Source organism: Hemitrygon akajei, chromosome 12 (genome assembly GCF_048418815.1).
Source record: "Hemitrygon akajei chromosome 12, sHemAka1.3, whole genome shotgun sequence".
NCBI classification, from domain to species: Eukaryota; Metazoa; Chordata; class Chondrichthyes; order Myliobatiformes; family Dasyatidae; genus Hemitrygon; species Hemitrygon akajei.
In genome coordinates, this window is record NC_133135.1 from 36,818,838 (window position 1) to 36,844,843 (window position 26,006).

Here is a 26,006-nt window from a genome sequence, read left to right on the forward strand (position 1 = left end):
AAGATGATGTCTACAGCCGTTATATTGTAGATTGGAATAGTCTTTAAAAAAATCAGTTTGATTCATACATCCGCTGATGATGATGAAAGTATGTTGATGTTGCCAAATCTTCGCAAACTTCTAGGAAAGTAGAAGCACTGCCATGCTTTCTTGGTAATGGCACTTTATAAGTGCTGGAACCAGGACAGATCCTCTGAAATGATAACACTGTGGAATTTATCGTTGCTAACTCTCTCCACTTCTGATCCCTGATGAGGTCTGACTTGTTTCCTCCTCCTGAACTCGATAATCAGCTCCTTGGTCTTGTTGATGTTGAGTTGAAAGGTGGTTGTTTTGGCAATCTCCCTCCGATACGCTGATTCATCACCACCTTTGATTTGTCCAACGGGAGTAGTGTCATCAGCAACTTTAATTTGGCATTGGAGCTGTGCTTAGCCTCACAGTCATAAGTATAAACTGTGTAGAGCAGGGGACTTAGCGCGCAGCCTTATGGTGCACATGTGGCAATAGTGATTGTAGAGGAGATGTGGTTGAGAATCTGAACTGATTGGGGTCTGCAAATGAGGACATAGAGGAACCAGTTGCACAATGAGGTATTGAGGCCAAGGTCTTGAAGCTTATTGGTTAATTTTGAGGGGATGAATGTATTGAAAACTGAGCTGCAGTTAATGAAGAGCATTCCTATGTATGGGCTTTCACTTTTCAGATGTTGTATGGTCAAGTGAAGAGCCAAGGAAATGTTTCATCATCAACCTCTCAAAGCATTTCATCACAGTGGATGTAAATGCTATTAGATGATATTCATTGAGGTAGGTTACCACATTCTTCTTAGGCACCTGCTTAAAGCAGATGGGTACCTCAGACTGCTGATGTGAGAGGTTAAAGATATTAGTAAACACCGCAACTAGTTGTTCAGCAGAGGTCGTTATTATTCAAATAGGTACCCGTCTGGGCCAGAAGCTTCTGTGGGGTCACCCTCCTGAAGAATACTCTCATGTTGCCCTCAGACTGAAATAAAAGTTATTGGGGGCTGTGGGAGCTGACGAAGATGCCTCCATGTTTTGATAAAACATTCCTTTATCATCAAGATCCTCTTGTCATCTACCATAATCTTCACTATTAATGGCTCTAATTTTGCATCATCCACAAACCTACTGGTTAAGCCATGTGCATTCACATCCAAATCATTTATATAAATAACAAATATCATGGGTCCCCACACTGGCACACTAGTCACGAGCCTCCACTCTGAGAAGCAACATTCAACCACTACCCTCTGCTTTTTACATTCAAGCCAATTTTGAACTTAATTAGCTCTTCCTGGATTCCATGAGACCTAACCTTCTAGACAGGCTGCCATGCACAACCTTGAAGGCCTTTCTAAAGCCTAAATGGACAACATTCCCTGCCCTACTGTTTTGGAACTAAAGGTTCTTATCATAGCTATTCTGACTCCTCCTAATCATATTCTATCCAAATTCTGTGAAGTCCAGTCCCTCAATTCCTTCCAGTAACTTCCCCACCTCTAATGGTGGGTTGTCCAGCCTGCAGTTTTCTTTTTCCTTTTTGTCTTTGCTACCCTCCCTAAAAGTAAAAACGTTACCCATCTTCCAGTTTTTAGGGAATTCCCCAGTGGCTAATGAAACAAATATCTCCACTAAGGCCTCCACAATTACCTCTTTAGCCTTCCACAAAGTCTGAGGATGCACTTGATCAAGCCCTGGAGATTTATCCACTAGCTATAGAACCTTTTGGTATTTTCCTTAACCTTATCTGCCAAATCCATCTCATACCTTCTTTGCCTCCCTAATTTCCTTCTAATTTTTAGTGGGAAAGTATTTGCTCAATCCTGATCTCTTATCCAATGTATAGTCCCTTTTGCTTGACCAGATCCTCAGTGTCTGAAAAGGTTCCTACCCTTGCATGTTTACTCTATGTCCTAACAGGAACTTGCTGTCATGCTCTTAAAAGCTTCCTTTTTGCCATCTGTCAGTTTGCTTTCAAACAGGCTCACCCATTCAACCTGTGCTAGATCTTGCCTAATTCCCCAAAATTAGATCTGCTCCAGTTTAGGACCCTAACCTATGGACCTGACATTTTTTCATCACTTTCTTAAAGCTAATAGAATTATGGTCACTGGAGCTAACAAATTGCTTCCTTATTGCCACTTCAGTTGCTTGCCCTGCCTTGTTCCTTAAGAGGAGGTCCATATAACAATTACAGCATGGAAACAGGCCATCTCGGCCCTTCTAGTCTGTGCCGAACACTTACTCTCACCTAGTCCCACTGGCCCGCACTCAGCCCATAACCCTCCATTCAGGATGTTGCATCCACCACTGTAGGGCCTCTCTATATAGACTCAGGAAGCTTTCTTGAATAAACTTAACAAATTTCACCTTGTCCAGGCCCTTTACACCCCGGATGACCCTGTCAATACTGGGGGAAATAAAAAACTTCCACTAATGCAACTACTCTTCTTACAACTTTGAGCAATTTTCCTTTGCATCTTTTCCTCCAGTTCCTGCTGACCATCAGAAGGTTTATAATACAGCCCTGCCAGAATGAACCCATCTATCCTCACTGTGATTGCCCCAAGAATTTCATCTTTAATATTACTGTTATCTAGGCCACACCCCCCTCCTTACTTGCTTGTACCTCTGTTACTGCTGCGGCATTTTTTATCCTGGAGTACAGAGCTGTCAGTCCTAGCCTTCTTTCAGTCACGTTTCTGTTATGGCTATAACATTCCCAGTCCTCAGAACCAATCAATGCTCTGAGTTTATATTCCTTCCCTGTTGAACCTCAAACATTGAAATAAATACAGTTTAACTAAGTATTCCATTCCCTGTTTCTACCATGTTCCTGCTTCCCACTCAGAGTCCCACTTCCTTTCCAAACTACTTTAAACCTGCTAGTAAACTCTAGCTTTAGTAAACTTTCCTGCAAGAATATTGATCCTCTCTGGTTCAAGTGCAATCTATCCCTTTTGTGCAGACTACCTGTACCCAGAAGAAATCTGAGTAGTCCAAAAATATGAATCTCTGCCCACTGCACCAGCTCCTTAGCCATAAATTAATCTGATCTGTTCTTTAATTTCTGACTTCACTAGAACATTGCACCAATGTAATCGAGAGAAGGTTTCCCTCGAGTCCTGCTTCTTAACATCACATTTCACTCCCTATACACATTCTGCAAGACCTCATCCCTTGTTTTACCAATGATATGGCTGAATTTTCTGGATCTTGGCACACAGGAGGCAGTACACTGTCTTTTTTTCAGAGAGATACAGCATGAAACAGGTCCTGTTGGTGCACTGAACTGTGCCGTGCAGCAACCCACCTATTTAACACTAGCCTAGTCACAGGACAACTTACAATGACCAATTAACCTTCTAACCAGTACATCTTTGGTCTGTGGGAGGAAACCGGAGCGCCCAGAGGAAACCGACACGCACACAGGAAGAATGTACAGACTTTCTTGCAGAGAATACTGGAATTGAACTTCAATGCATCAAGCTGTAATAATGTTTCTGCTATGGTACTGTAGTGACCTGCATCTCTTCTGGTCACAGAATCTCCTGTCCTTGCCACTATCAAATCTCCTATCACTATCACCCTGTAAGACTACATCATTCCTCTCTGAACTATTCACAGTTCCAGAGACCTGGCTATTTCTACTAGCCTCTGAAAGAACTTCCCAGCACTATCTAAGGAGGTACAACTGTTAGTGAGGGGAATGGTCAGAGGCAAACCCTGCCCCGACTGCTTACTCCTTTTGCCCTGGTGGTCACCTATTTATCCAAAACCCTATACCTTAGTTGTGATTGCCTCAGTAATAATTCTCATCTGTGAGGTTCTCAGCCTCTTGGATGGTCCTGAGTATATCCAACTCCATTTTCTTGACCTGGTCTGTCAGGAGCTGTAGCTGGATGTACTTCCCATAGGTGTGGTCATTAGGAGCACCATGACATTTCCTGACTTCCTATATTTTGTAGGAGAAGCATTTCACTACACTAGCTGCCATGCCGCCTACACTGAAACAAATACTGAGCATGAACAGTGTTTAAAAAAAAAAGGAAACTCACAAGCAAACAGAGACTCACTTATTTTAAACTCTACTATGTGGAGCAATATTTTCAGGCTTTCTATTTGAGATTTTGTGATATTTATCTCTTTGGGCTTTGTTCTTGATTAGTAAGGGTGATCAAATGTTACGGGAAGAAAGCAGGAGAATGGGGTTGAGAAGGGAAATAAATCAGCCATGATAGAATGGCAGAGCAGAGTTGATGGGCCAAATGGTCTGATTCTGCTCCTATTATCATTAGTCTTGTGGTTTTTTTTGTCAACACCTGGGTGACAAAGATTGTAAAGGCATTATTTCTTTAGGTATGTGATTTAGGAGATTGAAGTGGTAAATCTACTGATAGAAATTTGATGGCATTTTGAGGGATACTTTGTTTTAGTTACTATTTTTTAAAGGATTTGGACATCTATACTATATTCTGAAATAAGAACCTGAATGCTTCTGCTCTGGAAGCTAAGATGTTTGGGTATGGGTATTTCAAACAATTTATTTAAGCTTAATATATGTATCCATGTCTTCTATAGATCTATTTTACAAGAAGAATCCAAAATGTTGGAGAAATATATCCAGTTCTTACAGGTAAAGAGTTTTTGAAATCATCTGGTGCAATTCATTATTTACTTGCTTTATGGTTCTGATATTTGGCCCCAAGTTCACCTCTGAAATCTTGTTCACAAATATTTTATACATCTGAATGCAGTCCCATTTATATTGCAGTGGAATTTTGAAATGGAATTTTCTGCATAAAATCCATATATTTAAAAATAAGTTTTCATTGAAGTGTTTGGACATATGTGTGTGCCATCAATTACCTTCAAATGTGGTGTGACTATTTGCCTTCCAGTATTACTTTCCAAGCCCAGTACCCTGTACCTCACTTCACAAGGCAGGACCTGAAAATAACAATTAAGAACACAAGAAGATGGGAGGAGGAATAGGCCACAGGCCCCTTAAGCCTGTCACCCATTGCATATGATCACAGCTGATCCTATGCTGCGCTTCAACTCCTCTTTTGTGCTAATTCTTCAGAAGTCTCAATTCCATGATTCTTCAAATATTTATCTATCTCCACCTGAAATATATCTAATCATCTGGCCTCCATCATCCTTGGGGCAGAGAAATCTAGAGATCCACTCCCCTCTGAGGGGCAAAAATTTCTATGATTTCAGTTTTACATGACCAGCCTTTTATTTTAGCTATGCCCTTTTGTTTCTGACTCGCCCACGAATGGAAGCATCTCAAAATCTGTCAAGTCCTCTTGGGATCTTTGTGTTTGATTAAAATCACCTCTCATTCTTTCAAACTCTTAAGGAATATAGACTCAATTTGTCTAGTGTTTCTAGATAGGATGATGCTCTCATCACAGAAATTAACCAGATGAATCTTGTTTGCACTACCACCAATGGAATTATATCCCCTTAATAAAGAAGACCAAAACTCTGTACAGTATTCCATGAGTGATGCTACCAACGGCTGTACAACTGTAATAAAAACTTTTTAATCTTACACTCTGCAATAAAGATCACCATGACATATTACATGGCTTGCCAGAAAATACGGATTTATCATGTATACATTTATGAGAAGTTAACTTCTGCTGTTGAAAATCATAAGACTAAAAGTTTAAGAAATTTGAATGCAAGTGACTTCAATCTAACGGACTGTGACTCTGAAAGTTATAATTTTTCTTTTGGATCTTAAAGGCAGGAGAACTATCTTGGTGCCTTGGCCACTATTTATCTCACAAAGGGTTGTAGTGAGAGGAAATGGGTAACTAAAATGGCCAGTAGAGTGGATTCTGGTTAATTGGAACACATCAGGACCAATACGTTTGGGCCCAATTAAAACAGCTGCCTCAGTTACTGGTTTCATGGAGATACAGTGGACTGTGGTTAATTGGGGCAGCCACTTATTTGGAACAACTCTTAAAAAACAAAACTAATTTGAGAAAATAGCCAGGATTCCCTTCGTTCATTTGGGACACTACGTCACTTTTTTTTAAATACAATAATTTTATTCAGAAGAAAAAAAACAAGATTTACAGAGTGCAACACATAGATACATCTCAACATAACTTGTGCACATTCATATATTGTAATAAAATTGATCAAAATGTTATAGCATAACACATAAAAAGGTATACCACTCTGTAATCAAAAATTTAAAGATAAGTCATACATCATAAAAGAAATTTTTTTATATAAAAAAAAGTCAACCCCCTACCAACTACCAAAGAAAAAAGCTGATGGATGACAATGGATAATTAGAAAAAAAACATACTCACTTAAGAAGAGAAGATAAAAATATACATAAAAGTCTGTGCACTGTTAAACTTTATAAATTGGAAAAGTAATTTAGGAAAGGTCCCCAGATATCATAAAAAGATTGTTTCGAATTTAAGACTGAGCAGACGATCTTTTTTAAATTTAAATAAGACATAATATCACGTAGCCATTGAAGATGTGTAGGAGGGGTAGACTCCTTCCATTTAAGCAAGATTGCTCTTCTTGCTAAAAGAGAGGTAAAAACTAAAACCTGTAGATTAGGAATATTTAAAGTTATATCTTCATTTGCAATAATACCAAACAAGGCAGTAAGGGGATTTGGGTCAAATTGGACCCTAAAAAGTTGAGAGAAGGTATGAAATACTTCCCGCCAAAACTTTTCAATTGTAGGGCAAAACCAAAACATATGAATTAAAGAGGCATCAGCAGAGTTGCATTTATTACAAAGTGGAGAAACATGCGGGTAAAAACTGGAGAAATGTAAGCTCTATGAACCACTTTAAATTGTAGAAGAGAATGACGAGCACAGAAAGGTGATTTATTAACCCATTTAAGAATTTTATTCCATCTATCATCAGAAATCTGACAATTTAGGTCATCCTCCTAAGCTTTTTTTATTTTATCTAAAAAGTCTTGTCTAGAATCAATCAACAAGTTTTAGATACCGGTAATAGAACCATTAAGAAAAGGTTTTAAATTTAAAAGATCGTCCAGTAAATTTTTATCAGGACCTATAGGAAAAGTAGCTAATTGAAAATGTAGAAAATCTCTAATTTGAAGTTATCTATAAAAATGTGTTTTTGGGAGTGCAAATTTATTTGACAATTGGTCAAATGAAGCAAGAGATCCTGACTTAAACAGGTCCCAAAAACACTTAATACCTAGTTCATCCCAATCTTTAAAGACTTTATCAGTCATGGAAGGGATAAAAAAAATTAAGGAGAATGGGAGATGATAATGAAAAATTCACTAAACCAAAAGATTTTCTAAATTGAGACCAGATCCTTAAAGTTTGCTTAACAATTATGTTATCTGTTGTTTTATTTGCTGAAAAAGAAGAGTATGATCCAAGAAGAGAGACAATAGAGGGATTTTTTACAGAATTAACTTCTAAAGATGGGCAATCTTTACGATAAATATAATAGGACCAGAAAGTAATATTCCTTATATTGGCAGCCCAATAGTAAAACCTAAAATTGGGTAGGGCTAGTCCACCCATCTCTTTATTTCTTTGTAAGTAAACTTTACTTAAACGAGCTTGTTTATTATTCCAAATATAAGAGGTTAAAATTGAATCTAAAGAATCAAAGTACGTCTTAGGAATAAAAATAGGTAAGGCCTGAAAAAGATATAAAAATTTAGGAAGAATCTTCATTTTAATCGAATTTATTCGGCCAATTAGGGATAAAGAAAGAGGGGGCCATTTAGAAAGCATCTTTTTCACATAATTCAATAAGGGGTTTAAGTTTTCTTTAAATAAATTCTTGAAGTTTTTAGTAATTGTTACACCTAGATATGTAAATTGACTTGTAACAACTTTGAACGGAAATTTGGCATTTGATGACATTAGATCATTTAAAGGAAATAGCTCACTTTTATGTAGGTTCAGCTTATATCCTGAAAAAGAACTAAACTGGGAGATTAAAGAAAGAACCAAAGGTAAAGAAGTTTCAGTGTTAGAGATAAAAAGTAAAATATCATCAGCGTATAATGAAATTTTATGAGACATACCTTCCCTTAGTATACCAGAAATGTCCTTAGATTCTCGAAGTGCTATTGCTAAGGGTTCTATAGGTAAAGCAAAAAGTAAAGGACTAAGAGGACAACCTTGTCTAGTTCCCTGCTGTAATTTAAAGGGCTTAGAAATTTGGGAGTTAGTAATAACCTGAGCGGTAGGAGACAAGTAGATTAATTTAACCCAACGAATAAAATTAGGCCCAAAATTAAACTTTTCTAAGGTCTTAAAAAGATAATTCCACTCAATCCTATCAAAGGCTTTTTCTGCATCTAAGGATAATATACACTCTGATATTTTTTTGGATGGTGAATATATCACATTCAATAACCGACGTATATTAAAATGTGAGTAACGATTTTTAATAAATCCTGTCTACAGCATTTAATTGGGCGAAAATGTACTGGTCCTTGTGCTCCAATTAACCAGAATCCACTGTAGTTAAAAAGGTATTAAAAAAAAGCCTAACTACTGTTTAACTGAGTAACAAATTATGTATTTAAATGAAATACTGAACAAATTAGAACACAACCAATACTACTGCAGTACTATAACATGGTAGTTCCTAATGGATGAAATCGGTAGAGGAATTCATCTGGTGTACGCTGTCATGTTCTTTTGATTGACTATAAATAAACAAAATCAGTGCATGTACCTAGTGCAGATAATGGACTGTCTTCATACAATGCTTTTGACAATCGCAACCTCCAAATTTTTGTTTTCATTGTAACATTCAGAATGATTGTTAATACCTTCAAATTCTTTGTAATTCCTAACTTGTTGAAGTAGTGAAATCATTTCATTCTCACTCCTGGTGTCTTGTATGTCTAAGCCTGATTGCTTAAAATCGCTATGAACAAATTAGTTCCGAGTTGCCTTGCTGCTTATTTCTCACCAACTATCGTGACAAAAATCACTGCTTGTTTGAACACAAACACTCACAACTGATGCTATTTTAAAACTGTTCAATCTGAGCACGGTGCAGTGTTTAACAGCCATTCAAGTGCATGCGATTGATGCTAGTTAGAAACTTCGGCAATATTCTCCTGTCCTAATTAAGAGGCATAGTGTCCCAAATAAACAAAGGGAATCCCGGCTGTTTTTTTGATTAGTTTTTCCTTCTTTAATAGTTTTCCAAAATAAGTGACTGTCCAATTAACCAATGGCCCAATTCAATGGAATCCACTGTACTTATATCTGAGCCAAGGACTGGAGGCCTTGATGTAGCCTGTCCTGGGGTTGGAAGCTTGTTTGTGTTTGTGAGTGGGTGGGTGGGAGGTTGAGAGAAGGGTTTGTTTGTTGCTGTTGTTTTCTTTTGCTGTTCTTGCTGCCGTTGGTGTTCTGCAGAACCTTGTGGGCATGTTATATTGGGGCCGGAACATGTGGCAGTATTTGTGGGCTATCCTAGGGCATCCTTGAGCGTATTGGTTGTTAATGCAAAAAACACATTTCACTGTGTGTTTCAATGTGCTCATGATAAATGAACCTGCATTTGAATATCATGATCAAAGCCTGGCTCCAATTGTTGCAAATAACCTACTTTTCTCAAGTTAGGGTCTTTGCAAAGAATATTGTGTTTGAATTTATCATTTCCGGCATTGATTTACAATTTGTTCAAGAAGTAAGTAGTGAGGTATTGGAGCTGGAAGGCTAGACCCTGTAGCTAAATGTCTTTCCAGTACTTCATAGGGCAGAAGGAACAAAAACAATTCCTCACTAGATTCCTCTCCTTCAATCAAAGCAGATCATATGCCTCCATCCAGCTCCACAAATGGATTATACCTCATATTGCATCTTCAATTTTTATATCCATTCCCCACCCCTGCAGACCAATACTTTTTCATCACATAACCGTAAGCCAAACACCACACATCATCAAAAACACACTATCCCTATCGTGAAGCATGGTGATGACTGCATCATGCTGTGGGGATGCTTCAATGCAGAAGGCCCTGGAAGACTTGTGAAGGTAGAGGGTAAAATGAATGCAGCAAAATACAGGGAAATTCTGGAGGAAAACCTGATGCAATCTGCAAGAGAACTGCAACTTGGGAGAAGATTTGTTTTCCAGCAAGATAGTGACCACAAGCATAAGCCCAAAGCTACACAAGAATGGCTTAAAGACAACAAAGTTAATGTCCTAGAGTGTCCAGACCTCAATCCAATTGAGAATTTCTGACTGGACTTTATAAGGGCTGTTCACTCACAATCCCCATGCAATCTGACAGCTTAAGCAGTTTTGTAAAAAAGAATCGGAAAAAATGCAGTGTCCAGATGTGCAAAGCTGATAGAGACTTATCCACACAGACTCAAGGCTGTAATTGCTGCCAAAGGTGCATATACTAAATACAGATATGAAGGGGGTGATGACAAAATCTATTATTTTGTTTAATAATCATTATAAATTTAGACTAATTTGTAAAAATTCGTTTTCACTTTGACACAAAAGTCTTTTCTTTTGATTAGTGTCAAAAAAGTCAAATTAAATTCACTGTGATTCAATGTTGTAAAACAATAAAACATGAAAAATTCCAAGGAGTTGAATACTTTTTATAAGTATTGTATGTTGTCTAACTATAAAATGCAGGTCCAACTTGATTCCATGAACTTTTAGATTTTGTATTCAGAATTTATTTCTAAGTACATGCATTCAGACTTGAGTATATATCAATGTTTTCAGAAATGCAATAAATGGAGAATATAATATTAGCAGACCAGGAAGACTGTTGAAATGGGTATATGTGTGGTAGAAGAAAATTTAGCAAAGAATGAGACGAATAATATGAATCAAATAGTACACTTTTAAGTAAGTCCATCTATCTGGAGTTTATGTTCACATCTTCAGCTGCAAGACAAGTTAATAAGGCTGTTAGGTTCATAGAGTTATGCAGCATCGAAACACTCTTTAGTCTAACTGGTCCTTTCCAATCAAGATGCCCCCAGGCTTCAAGGAACCACCATCATTCAGGTGCCCAAGAGAATGACAGTAACCTGCCACAATGACTCACAATCCAGTGGCACTGACCTCAATAATAATGAAGTGTTTTGAGAAGCTGGTTATGAATTGAATTAAATCCCATTTTCCAGCTTCACTGGACCCTTTCCAGTTTGTTTATTGTTCAAGTTGGTCCACTGATGATGCCATGGCCTCTGCAAATGTTGCCTCACATGCCAAAATGGTGTTTATTGATTTCAGCTGGTCGTTTAATATGATCATCCCTCAGAAGCTGGTGGGTACACTGTCCTCATTGGGTCACAATAACCGGATCCTGAGCTTCTTGACAGAAAGGCCACTGTCAGTCCGTGTTGGTAGAAATACCTTTAGCTCAATCGCGATGAGCACCAGCGCTCCCCAGGGCTGTGTCCTTAGCCTGCTGCTGTTCACATGCTGACAAGTGACTGCATTGCTAGATCGAGTTCAAACCAAATCATTAAGTTCACTGATGACACAACAGTAGTTGGCTTTGTCAACAACACCAACAGGATGGTGTACAGAGAGGAGGTAGAGTAGCTGGTAGAATGGTGTAAGCACACAACTTGAGTCTCAACTTGGAGAAGACCGAAGAGATGATTGTGGATTTTAGGAAGGTGCAGGCTGACTGCTCCTCACTGAACATACAAAGCTCCTCAGTGGAGAGAGTTAGAGCACCAAGTTTCCTGAGAGCACAAAATGGATGATCTCATCTTGTCCTTCAACACCGCCTCTTTGGTCAAGAAAGCAAGCAGCGTATCCACTTCCTGAGGAGATTGAAGTGAGTGAGGCTGCCCTCTCCCCCATTTCAACTAATTTTTACAGGAACACAATTGAGCTGGTCCTGACCAGCTGCATAACCATCTGGTATGGGAATTGCAAGTCCCTACAAAGGATGTGAGAGCTGCTGACAGTATCATTGCTGTCTCTCTTCTATCCATGAGAGAGATTTATCAGGAGCACTGCACATGCAAGGCCCTTAGCATTGTCAATGATCCCTCCCATCTATCTAACATTCTTTTTGACACCCTACCATAAAGCAGGAGTTACTGTAGCTTTCGGACAATAGCTAATAGAATGGGAAACAATAGGCCATGAAACTACTGAAACCCCAGGCACCACGTATGAATTTCATCATACAGTTATTGAAGTCCCAGTAGTGTTATACTATTTACTTTTTAACTTGTATATGCACTTTCTTATTTATTAATTTATTTGTGGTAATACTTTATGTTGTGTGTGTGTGTGTGTGTGTGGGTTATATGTACTGCATTGTGCACCTTGATCCAGAGGAAGGTTGTTTGGTGGTATATATCTGTACAGTTGAATGAAAATAAACTGTACTTGAACAACTGCAGCAAGTTCCATTTGCCCACATTTGGCCCATATTGTTCTAAACCGTTACTATCCATGTTTCTGTTCAGCTGTCTTTTAGAAGTGGTTAATGTACCTGCCTCAACTGCAATTTGGTAGCTCATTCCATATACATACCACCCTCTATTTTTTTTAAATTTGCCACTTAGGTTCCTATTAAATCCTTCCTCTCACTTTAAACCTATGCCTGCTAGCTCTTGATGCCCCAACCTTTCAAAAAAGACTGAGTGCATTCTCCCATCTATGCCCCTCAAGGTTTTATATAGGAAATGGTGTCAGATAGGCCCAAACTGAGTCATGACAAGAAAATATATCTATCAGTCTTTCTGGTTATACCCATTCTCTAATGACTAAGCCCATTTTATATATGATCAGCTCTCAGCTTTACATCTCAGTAATTAGACCCAAGATGGAGAATTTTGCACAGATGAAGGGCTCGTTCTTCAGCAAGGGTGGTAAGAGTTGTGAAGGAGATTTTCTATGTTGGTTTCAAGAATGTATGTTGAATAACCATTGTATTTGCTGCAGTAAGTGAATCAAATTATGTTATATTCCTCATGGACAGACTGTTTTTACATTACTCCCATCTGCCTAACACTTTGCAGTCAATCATGTCACCATCACTGAAAATCCAGCAAATGAGGAGGAAAATTCCTGTGGGCATCAGAACCCATGCTTCATATCACTGGCTTGAAATTTCCCAAACCAAAATAAAATGCATTTACATTCTGACTTTTGACTTCTGAAGCTGTTTTATGGAAGTGCTTTCAAATAAAAATTTGATAAACGTCAGAGCAATGTGGTCCACAAAATAGGGAAGTGAATTAAAAAGGCATTAGCAGGACTCAGAGCCTCAACAGTTAAAGGCATGACTTTCGGTGTTGGAACAGTTAGACTAGAGGAGCAGAGATATGATTGACTGGAGGAATTGAATTTATTTAAATCTTACATCCATCCCACGACATAAGGGAGTAAAAATCTTTGCGTTATGACTCCATTGCAATGTACAGACATGTGAATTGTTAAGTCTAATGGTTTGTAGAAAGAAGCTGTCCTGTGGCTTGTGGTCCTGGCTTTAACACTGTGGTATCGTTAGCCGGACAGAAGCAGGTGAAGCAGTTTATGGTTGGGGTGACTGGTGTCCCGATGATCTTCCAGGCCTTCTTTATGCATCTGCTGCTGTAAATATCCTCAATGGAGGGAAGTTCACAACCACAGATGCACTGGACTGTCTGTACCACTCTCTGCAGTGCCTAGCAATCAAGGTTGGTGCAGTTCCCCAGGTGGTGATACAGCCAGTCAGGATTCTCCTGTAGAAGGTTTTGATGATTTGGGGACTTTGGGAGTACTAAGATGCAGAGGATTTGGGGACGTTATTAAGATGAGGTAATCTTAAGAAGGTTAGACCAGTATATGTACTGTTGCATCTACTTCCTTGTTCAACAGCTGAGTTCTGTGATACCCTTTGTATTACTGTTCTTGACTTTTTCTGTAGACACCTTAGCCTTATAAGTAATCCCATTTTGTATGCTTGTGGGAAGATTACAGTATTCCTGTTCATTCAGATGATAAATTTATAGGATTAACTGTAGTACTTTCCAATCTTGCGCTTTGAACAGTTGATTTAAATACTGGACTGTAAAGTCCATTATTTGAGAAGTAAACTGGTTGATGTTGATCTTTTAAAATTACGAGCCTCTAAAAGACCACAGTGGAGTTGCAAGCAATAGGGACTTCAAAGAATCCCTTTACGCTTGGAATTGGGTCTACCCAGCCAATGGTGTGTGTTCATGTCAGACATATATTCATATAAACAATGCGTTTGAGTCTATCTGACTCCATTTCTTAGGAGGCAGGAATCTACCACTTTTTTTCAGTTCTGAGTTCCTAACGGAGTAATTTCAAATAGGTAAGTATTAATTCTTTCAATTTCTTTATTAAGTTCCATGATTACATTTATTGAGTGACTAGTCAGAGATCAGGATATATCTCTCTGTACTCACTGGACCTTTGAAGAATAAGGGGGTGATCTCATTGAAACCTATCCAATATTGAACGGCCTAGATAGAGCATAAGACTATAATACGTAGGAGCAGAATCAGGCCATCTGCTTCATCGAGTCAGTTCCACCATTCTGTCATGGATGATATATTATCTCTTGCAACTCTATTCTCCTGTTTTCTCCTGATAACCTCTGGCATCTTGACTAATAGAGAACTTATCAATCTTTACTTTAAATATATCCAATAATTTGGCCTTCATAGACATCTGTGGAAATGAATTCCAGATTCATCACTCTCTGGTTAAAGAATTTCCTCCTCATCTCTGTTCTAAATAGACATCCCTCTAATCTGAAGCTCTGCCCTCAGGTCCTAAACTGCTCTCCCATCTCCCCTATAGGAAACATTCTTTCCACATCCGTTCTATCTAGGCCTTTCAATGTTTGATGGTTCTCATTGAGATCCTCCCTTATTCTTCTAAACTCCAGTGGGTACAGGCCCAGGGCCATGAAAAGCTTGTTATATGTTCTTAAATAAGTGGCCCAAAACTGCTTGTGATACTCCAAGTGCAATCTGACCAATGCCTTATAAAGTTTCAGCATGACATCTTTCCTTTGAATCTGATGTAAAGAACGTCAACTTTCCTGCGTTCAACAAAATTCTTGGTCAACTACTCAAAAAAACTCAATCAAATTCATGAGACTTGATCTCCTATGAACAAAGCCATTCCAACTATTCTTTATCAATACCTACTTTATCAAATGCAAATAAATCCTGTCCCTCACAGTCCCTTCCAATGACTTTCCCATTGCTGATGCAAGGCTCACTATCTGTAGTTACCTTGTTTATTCATAATGCCCTTCTTAAAGAAAAGCACAAGATTAGCTATGCTTCTGTCTTCCAGTACCTCACCTGTGGCTGAAGAAAATACAACATAAAACTTCCAGCAGCTTGTCCTTCATAATGTTGATTTGCTCTAGGATATCAGTGTTTCCTGCCCTGAACTCAGAAAAGAATTATTCAAGTAAGGCCTTGCCCTGTGTGGTGCCTCAGGAAATACTATTTTTTCTAACTTAGTTGTATTTGAATCTTGGATTTACAGATCTCAGTTCCTTCAACCAAATCAATGATACACCTGGCAAAAAGTTTAGTTTATTTTTGTTCACTCTTTTATGTTCCCATCGCCAACATAATATTGGGACCTGTTACATCATACCCTCTCCTCCCAACACCTAATTTATACAGAGACTTCACAACTCCTTGGTCCGCTCTTCTGCCTCCAGCCACCAGGCCTTGTTCCATGCAACCTGAGGAGGTGAATCTTTGAATCTGCCCCCCACCCCATCCCATCATCCTGGGACACAAACAGTGATTCCAGGTGAAGCTGCGATTAACTTGTACTTCTTCCAATCTAGATACTGGGCCTGGTGTCACAGTGTGCCCCCTACCACACTAGAGTAACCAAATGCAGATTGGGTGATCACGCTCTCACTTTCTCAATCCTGCTCTTATTCAGCTGAGGTCTCTTCCACTGGCATAGTGAGCCCCAATGTAAATGAAAAAGATACTGTCTACTCTATCTATGCCTCTCATAATCTTATAAACCTGTATCAGAACTCCCTTCAGCCTCTGCTGCTGTAGAGAAAACAACCCAAGGGTGTCCAACCTTTCATGATGGCACAATTCCTCTAATCCAGGCAGCATCCTGGTAAACCTCTTATGCACCCTCTCCAAAGCCCTGACATTCTTCCTGTAATGGGGTGACCAGACTGTATTCAATACTCCAGATGCAACCTAATTAGAGTGTTATAAAACTGCAGCATAACTGTCTGACTTATGGCTGAAACGCCAGAGCAAAAAAAAACCTGCAGTGGCTCAAGGAGAAAATCCCTCACCATCTTGTTAGGGCAACCAATGATAAATTTTGCTTTGCCAACACCAAACGTAACACAAGAGCAACTGTTAACAAAAAGTCGATAATGGACCCTGAAACAGCTATTAAATGCAGTCACTATCATTCAGCCAAGTTTTGTATTCCTAATCACCATTCTGTTGCTAGTTCATGAATGCATTTCTCATCTTATACTCAGGAAATAATTTAGAAAACAGACAGGAAACAAAATATTTTAAATTATTTTTACCTGAAAACTGCTGACATTGCAATATTACAGTTAATTGAATGTGGTATTTAATCAAATCTTGTCTTTAAATACCAAACCAAAACATAAGATGTAGATTTCTATGTAGAAAAAAAGTTTACTCTCAAAATACAGTACATTACCCAGGTTCAAAAAATATTCAAATAGCTGGAATTAACTTATTTATCTCTCTCCCATATTTGTTTAGAGTAATAATTGACTAATCTTTCTAGTACCACATATTCTTTAAAAAAAAACTATTTTGCTTCCTTTCAAGCCAAAAAATCACACTTTTTTTTCTCATAATTATCTCCAGACACTATGAATTACTCTTGCTCTATTCAAAGATGTGTCCCGGATTTAAATCTTGCTGACCAAAATTGAATACTAATTTCAGAGTATAGCTTCAAAATACAGTGTAACTGAAACAACATACAGTTTTAACATAGCATCCTATGGATCAGTATTAAGCAATATATTTGTCTTAGATTGTTATTCAAAGACTGGACTTGTTGCTATTTGAGCTCTTTTCCTTATTGATGTATGTGGCAAATGTGAATAAAGCTTCAGCAGAGTTCATAATTTCCATGTGGTGCCATTATAAAACTCACTAATGTGGTAAATTTTTATAGTCATCACATATTTGAAAATCACTAAATTGTGTTCCATCACAGATTTTAAATATTATTTTTTGAACTCGGAACTTCAGCAGCTCCATCTTGTCATTCTAGCTTATGTACAGAAACAAATAAATAAAACACAGAAATAAATTAAAAAATTAAATGGTAGGTAAAAATAGATAGAAAATGGTAACCCCATTTTCTCGAGCTAATGCCACTTTTGACACTGTCAGACACCAAGATCTCCTGGAAATGCTTAAAGATCTTGACATAGATGGGAAAGATGTAGGTTTCTTAAGAAACTTATACTGGGACCAGACAGCAGCCATCAGAATAGAAAGAGAAATGAATGAGTATGTGAAAGAGAGCAGTCAGGCAAGGTTGTGTCTTTTCACCCGACTTATTCAACCTGTATAGTGAAAACATCTTAGAAGTATCAAAGGACTCACAATTGGAGGCCATAATATAAATAACATCAGATATGCTGATGACATCATACAAATAGCTGACTCAGAAACAAAACTTCAAGAACTACTCACTATAGTGGCAGCAGAAAGTAATCACAGAGGCCTCTCAATCAACACCAAGAAGACAGAAAGCATGGTCATCTCCAGAAAGTCAATTAAGCCACAATGTATGATCAAGATCGGAAATACAAACATCAAGCAAGTCAACAAATTCAGATATCTTGGCAGCCAAGTAACAAGTGACGGCAGGTGCGACACAGATATCAAATACAGAATAGGCTTTCCAGAAATTGAAGTCATACTAACAGACAGAAAGATGAGCATGTACACTAAAAACAGAATACTGCAGTACTACATTTATTCTATCCTGACTTATGGAAGTGAATGCTGGACCATTTCCCCAGCAATGGAAAGGAGACTAGAAGCAGCTGAATTATGGTTCTACAGGAGAATGTTGAAAATATGGACTACACACACATCAAATGAAGAAGTTCTCAGAAGAGCCCAAGCAGTTAGATCACTCATACCAACAATGTGAAAGACAACTCAGATTCCTAGGACACATTATACAGAAAGATAAACTAGAAAAATTCACCCTCTCTGGAAAGATTGAGGGGAGCAAACCGAGAGGAAGACCTCGTCTTATGTCTTATGTACATCAAAAGCCCAGCCAGGTGGCTACACATTGAGGAAATGGAAGTCTTCCAAAGAACAAGGGATAGATCTGTATGGAAAACCATGGTCACCAATGTCCGCATTGGATATGGTACCTAGACAGACAAATGCCAAATCTATTTCTTGATGTACTGGATGAAAGTTTTGATATTTAAGTAAAAGTATACTGTGGATTTTAGAGCTTTACTAGCTCACCAATTGAGTTAATAGGCAATATTCCAATTAAATACCCCCTTATAATATAAATGTTCAAGTCCTATGGTTTCTTTTTCTACAGTCTAATCCACAGGACATGGCTCGAGCAATGGCAGCTGATAGCTGTCTGTCTCTTAGGGTAACAGTTTGCTTTCTTACAGAATTTATTGGCTATAACAATGATTTTATTGCTCCTGTGATGTCAGTTATTCACGACTGTGGTAATACTCTGAGCATCCTGAAAACTTGTACACCCCTGATACAGACAGACAGACATACTTTATTGATCCCAAGGGAAATTGGGTTTCGTTACAGTCGCACTAACCAAGAATAGTGTAGAAATATAGCAATATAAACCCATAAATAATCAAATAATAATAAGTAAATTATTCCAAGTGGAAATAAGTCCAGGACCAGCTCAGGGTGTCTGACACTCCGAGGGAGCAGTTGTAAAGTTTGATGGCCACAGGCAGGAATGACTTCCTATGACACTCACTGTTGCATCTTGGTGGAATGAGTCTCTGTACTCCTGTGCCTAACCAGTACATTATGGAGTGGATGGGAGACATTGTCCAAGATGGCATGCAACTTGGACAGCATCCTCGTTTCAGACACCACCGTCAGAGAGTCCAGTTCCACCCCCACAACATCACTGGCCTTACAAATGAGTTTGTTGATTCTGTTGGTGTCTGCTACCCTCAGCCTGCTGCCCCAGCACACAACAGCAAACATGATAGCACTGGCCACCACAGACTCGTAGTCTGTGACTCGTAGTCTGCAATTTTTATTTCAGATCTTCAGGACATAATAGTTTTATGAAAGTAAAATAATACAAACTCAAAAAGAAATGCTGAAGTTACAAGAACAGAAGAGGTAGAAATAAGAGTTTGAGAATGTGGCAGCGTCACTAGACACAAAAGAGGTAATTGGTTCAGAAGTATTGTAACAGTGAAGAAGCTGATTTTGAGTCTGGTCATTCCTGTTTCCAAGTTCATGTATATTCTCTCGGAAGGTAAAAGAAAGAAAAGGGAATGTCTAGGAAGGCAGGCATCCTTGATGATACTATTAACTTTTTATTTTTATTTGAATGCGATAATTTTAGTCTTATGCATCAAAAAATGGATTGGGACACCACAGAAAACATGGAAGCATTAGCTCTTGAGGATGGTGGCTAAATTCTCTTCCTCTTCCAAATTTCATCTTTTAATTAATGATACTTCCTAGCAAATATATTTTTCTGGTGATAATGGATGAACCTGTCCTCTAAAAGATGAAGATTAAATGTTAAGGGGAATTGAAAAGTATGGATACTTGGTTCCTTCGACAATGTTTAAGCAGTAGTTGTATACATAGAGGTATTCACTCAGCTGATCCCAGTTTCAGTACTGCTGTGTTCCTTTGCATATGTGCTGATCCCAAAAGTTATTGATTTTTATCTTTGGAAAATCAGGGCCATAATATATGTAGTTATAAATGAGAAACTTCAGGGAGAGAAAATAAGCATTGTACATTAAGGAAGTTTTGCAAGTGGTTTGTAAATATGATTATAATTGTTTTATTTGTGGAGCATTTTTGTTTCTGTATTGTGAATGGGTACTTTACCTTCTTAGTAAAGATCAGACTAATTCAATTCCTGAATTAGGGGAGATCTGCCAGATGTCTGGTGAGGTTCTTGTTCCTTCTTCTCAAATGCTCATTAACCCTAATTGCTGTTTATTTTTCACCTGCTAGAGCATTCCATTTTAGGAGGCAAATCATAATAAAGCTAATAGAGGATAAATTAATTGGTGTGTTCATGGAAACCCAGCAGTTGATGTTACTTAGCTAAGCATAATTTCTGCTAAACTAATTATGGCCTTCAACTTCCCCATAGTAGTAGCTATTAGCAACATGGGGGAAAAGTAGTGAAAGCTCACAATGTCTTTCACAGAAAAGAAAAATAATCTCTTGAACTCTTGAACAATGAAGAAAGAGTAATTGTACAGTGAAATAAAAAGGAAGTAACTGAGCTGTGAACCACAAAAGTACTTTCAAAATTCAAATGTTAACTAATTTAGCATTCAATGCTTCTTGTTATTTTAGAATGAATATGAGAAGGAGGAACTTGCTTTAAAATGTGTTAGTAGCAGAACCATAATCCTGTTTTGTGATATCTGCAGGAGTGCTTAGAAGAAGAACATAACCGCAGCTTGGAGCCCAAGATACAAATAGCAGTACCATCAATTGCAGGTATGAGATTCATGCTTTAACCTGTACTGGCAAATATCAATATATACATTAGCAAAATATACCACAGTCTTTGTGAACAATGATATACTGTATTATGTGTGCAAAGATGATCCTATAATGATATGGAGTTCTAATTTAAATACATGCTTAATAAGGTTAATGTGGTATCTTGTATCATTGTATCCTTTAAAATTTATATGTTTATGCAAATTGAGTGACTTTCGATTCCATCCATATTCTTGCCCTAGTATAACTTATTTTAAAGTAAGCTCTGTGTTTCAGAATGCTGGTGGAACGCAGCAGGCCAGGCAGCATCTATAGGGAAGACTGACAAAGGGTCTCGGCCCGAAACGTCGACAGTGCTTCTCCCTATAGATGCTGCCTGGCCTGCTGCATTCCACCAGCATTTTGTGTGTGTTGCTTGAATTTCCAGCATCTGCAGATTTTCTCGTGTCTGTGTTTCGGATTGTTTTTACAGCTTCAGTTTTTTTTTCATCTTCAGAACTGCGAGAGGAACGGAAAATATTAGAACAGGACCTGTTGTCACCAACTTCAATACAAAGTCTGGTGCAAGTTCACAAACCATCTGGGAACAGATCCTCCTCAAGATCCTGTGGGTAAGATGCATTCAGGTCTCTGAGTATTGCTCCTTCGAATATTGTTGAGAAGGCAGGCTCAGTCACCAGTGCTGTAGTTGATGTACCTGTACCATGAAGTTTGGCAAATTACGGATTCAATCTGAATTCTCAGAAAAGGATTGGATTTCATTTGTGTCTTCTTCATGCTTGATTAAGCAAACTACCAGAAAGTTCAAAAACTGAGTAACAGAAATTTCTTACATTGTTACTGATTTGGGGGAGTTGAACAAACTGGATTAGCTTTCTCCTTTTTGCCATACCTGTCAACTAAAAGACAGTGTAACAGTACATCATTACTGCATCAATGTATTGGCCTAGGTAGTATTCCTGCTGTAAATCTTGAGTCTGGAGGGTTCCTAGTTGCAAGGGTGCCAACAATGAGCCAATTAGGCAGCTCTTATATTAAGATAATAATGGGTGCATAGGCTTGAGAAATTATTTCCTCCCTTAGGCCCCATTTTGTTCTTGTTTGTAGCAGAGCTATATATACAGAGATTGAAAGGATAAAATTGCACACAGCAGTATTATAACTAACCAGGATACAGTAAGTATGCACAAACCTGCTGTGCAAGAGATAACTAACTTGCCCCTGACAGGGCTTCCACAATTTTAGAAATATGTATACAAATTCATTTACTTAGAAGAGAAGCAAATCAAAATTGTTGATAAAGTTGCATATAATCACATTGTACGTAATAAAAAAATATTTGTTTGATGTAGGAGAGCAGTGAGATTGAACAATCCAGCTCTCAACCCATCAGAAGGAGGTCACTGCTCAGCAGTAATATCTGTCCAGTCAGAACCAGATCTAGAGCAGAGGATGAAGCGGCACAATATATCACCTCTGGGCGAATCCAATGCTAGTGGAACTAGAGACAGTTCTACAAAATTGGAATATTCTGGAATACTCAATATCTCATCACAGAGAACATCTTCTGCGGCTGTGGACTTATCAATACCTACTCTCCATGGCAAGGGTGCGTCAGCAATGTATCTTGCACCGAAAGGTGTGTGTAGTCCTGTGGTTTATTCTAAGGTGAAATCTCACAGTAAAATTGAACAGAAAATGGATGAGATGCCAAGGACTTCAAGTCCAAAGAAAATGGAGACTGCGTCTGAAAGAAATAACATAGAAGAATCACCATTATTACAAGGAGGAGGACAAAAGTCATCAGTTCATTCCCAGTCAACCAATAATTTTTTGATGGGCCAGCAGTCAATTGCTTTTTCCTCCCAGACTGGAGTTCATTGCACTATAGAAAATAATAGAACATTGGTGTCAAGTTTGAGAAGCCCTACTGAAGTGCCTAAACAGGATGGCTATGTTCTTAATCCAACACCACCTACCACTGAGAAACCCATTAGTACACAGGGCAAGTCCACACACAGATTGAGAAGAACCCACAGAGACAGCCTCATTGGTCATACATAGAATGAGGCCAGTTTTCAGAGAACTGGCCCAGTTTAGAATTGTGGTTTGAGTTGAAATAACCAATGTGTTAATTACAATTAAATAATCTAGGTTATAGTAAATGTTCCGAAGATTGCGGCATTTTTGATTAATTTACAGTACTTCAATCTACTACTTCATATTTTATATCATGTGTGCTAAGTAAAAATAAAAATGACACTCAATTCCAAAGATGTTTATTTTCTTGTGAATTGGAAGAAAGCATCGAAATTTAAATAAACTTTATAAATGTTTTACTGAAAAATTATCTTTTTAAACATTGAGTTGGATTCTTCATTTTTTTCCTATCTAAAATACCCAAACACTTTATTATGTATGGTACAAGCTATTAAAATACTAACATTAGAAGTAGGGATAGGCCTTTTGTCCCCTCATGTATGCACCATCATTCAATAAGGTTATTGCTAACCTTTAACCTGAGCACCACTTTCCTGCATCAAATCAAAATTCCTTGATTCTCTCAATATTTAAAAACTGAATGAGCTCTTTATTAAACTTATTAATCACCTTGAGTTCTCACACCTTCTTGAATTGGAAATTCCAAAGATTCATGCCCAGTCAGTAAAGGATTGTCTTCTTGCTTCCACCCTTAATAGCCAAACTCTCATTTTGAGGTTGTTGCCCAGTCTTTTAGAACTAGGCAGCTGAAACATTATCCATTCTTTAATCCTTCTTTAATTCTGTACAATGCAATGTGATCACCTCTTGTTGTTATTATTAATATTGTGTATAGGCTTGTCTAATTAACCCTGTCTTATACAACAAGCTCACCGTTCTAGGACTTAATCTAGTCCTAGCCTTTGCTATACTTCCTCTCTCACAAGCCTATCCAGCCTTGACCAGATTCATGTACAACAGTCCAGCTATGATCATATCTTACCTTTCATAACATAGGCTAACATATCATTTGCTTTCCTAATTACTTGTTATATCTCTGTGTTAACTTAGTGCTTTGAATACAAGGACATCGAACAATATCTTTTAATCTTTCATCACACAACATTTTTTCAACTAAAATAGATTACCTCATTTTCAGATTCAGAATCAGAGTCAGAATCAGGTTTAATATTACTGGCATAAGTTGTGACATTTGTTGTTATGCAGCAGCGGTACATCGCAATACATAATAAAAACTAAATTACAGTAAGAAGTATATACAGTATATAAAAAAGTTAAATAAGTAGTGTAAAGGAGAATGTGTGGAGCAGGTTAAGACCTACAAGTATCTGGGAGTACAGTTAGACGAGAAGCTAGACTGGACTGCCAACACAGATGCCTTGTGCAGGAAGGCACAGAGTCGACTGTACTTCCTAAGAAGGTTGGCGTCATTCAATGTCTGTAGTGAGATGCTGAAGATGTTCTATAGGTCAGTTGTGGAGAGCGCCCTCTTCTTTGTGGTGGCGTGTTGGGGAGGAAGCATTAAGAAGAGGGACGCCTCACGTCTTAATAAGCTGGTAAGGAAGGCGGGCTCTGTCGTTGGCAAAGTACTGGAGAGTTTAACATCGGTAGCTGAGCGAAGGGCGCTGAGTAGGCTACGGTCAATTATGGATAACTCTGAACATCCTCTACATAGCACCATCCAGAGACAGAGAAGCAGTTTCAGCGACAGGTTACTATCGATGCAATGCTCCTCAGACAGGATGAAGAGGTCAATACTCCCCAATGCCATTAGGCTTTACAATTCTACCGCCAGGACTTAAGAACTTTTTAAAAGCTATTATTAATGCTTTTTGAGATAGTGATTTAGATGCATATCATATTTTTTTACTGAGTTAAGTATTGTCTGTAATTAGTTTTGCTACAACAAGTGTATGGGACATTGGAAAAAAAGTTGAATTTCCCCATGGGGATGAATAAAGTATCTATCTATCTATCTATCTAAAAAGAGGAAAAAATAGCGAAGTAGCATTCGTGGGTTCAATGTCCATTCAGAAATCTGATGACAGAGGGGAAGAAGCCTTTAGGCTCCTGTACCTTCTCCTTGATGGTAGCAATAAGAAGTGGGCACATCCTGGATGATGGAAGTCCTTAATGATGTATGCCACCTTTTTAAGGTATCGATCCTTGAAGGTGTCCTGAAAGCTGGGGAGGCTAGTGCCCATGATGAAGCTGACTGAGTTTACGAATTTCTGCAGCTTATTTTGATCCTGTACAGTGCCCCCCACCATACCAATGTTTTTTCTTCCATATTCTATTCCATCTGCCACGTCTGTGACTATTTACTCAATTTGTAAAAATTCTTTCTCCATCCTTGTTACTGTCCACACTGCCACCCACCTTTACTCATCAGCAAACTTAAATATATCACACTTATCTCTTCATTCAAACTGTTGATTTGAATTTTATACATTTGAACTGTTGAAAACAATCCCTGTGGCATCCCATTAATCTTGGCCTCCCAGACTGAAAATAATCAGTTTAAATCTATTGTTAACCAATCCTGAAACTACATGACTACCTTTTATACTGTGTATTCCGTTTGTTTAATAATAGCCACTTTTGTGGCATCTAATTGATGATCTTCCAAAACTCCAAACACTTCAGTTCATCTTTTTCCCCCTTATCTATTCTATTAATTTTATTTATCAAAAAAGATTTCATTTTTATATGTATATATATGATTCCTCTTTATAAAAGCTAATATTATTTTCCATGAGCTGTCTTACATTTTACTTTTTATTAGATTCCAGCATACACAATTCTATTGGTGTTAAGTTAGCTCTTCTATAATTTATTGTTTTCTTTCTTCCTCTTTTGCTTTCTCCACTTTCCAAACTGTGGGAATAATTCTTGGACCTATGGATCTCTGGAAGTTGACAACCAGTATATTCAAGATCTCCATAAACATTACTTTAAACCTTGTGATGCAGGTAAAAATGTGCAAGGGATTTATCACCTTTTATTATCATTTGCTTAAACACTACATTTTTTTATTAATCCTAATTTCTTATAGCTTCACATTCACTCTAAATGTTCTCCATAGTTTTATTCAGATGTCTGTTTTCCATGAACAAAATACAAAATATGTATGCAATAGCCTTGCCATTTCCTTACTCCCTAGTGTAATTTATTCACTTTGACTGTAAGACGTCTGCATTAACTTTGACAAACCTTTTCCTTTATAC

General features: G+C 38.0%; 1 protein-coding gene across 1 annotated transcript in view; it reads left to right on the forward strand.

Moving 5' to 3' along the window:
- Positions 1–23,112, forward strand: part of ccdc24 (coiled-coil domain containing 24) — a 103,934-nt gene extending 80,822 nt beyond the window's left edge. The window contains exons 6-9 of the mRNA XM_073062909.1: positions 4,608–4,662; positions 20,703–20,772; positions 21,275–21,389; positions 22,131–23,112. Coding sequence (XP_072919010.1) covers positions 4,608–4,662; positions 20,703–20,772; positions 21,275–21,389; positions 22,131–22,842 — 952 coding nt within the window. The 3' untranslated portion in view covers positions 22,843–23,112. The remainder of the gene's footprint in view (positions 1–4,607; positions 4,663–20,702; positions 20,773–21,274; positions 21,390–22,130) is intronic.
- Positions 23,113–26,006: the final 2,894 nt, after the last annotated feature.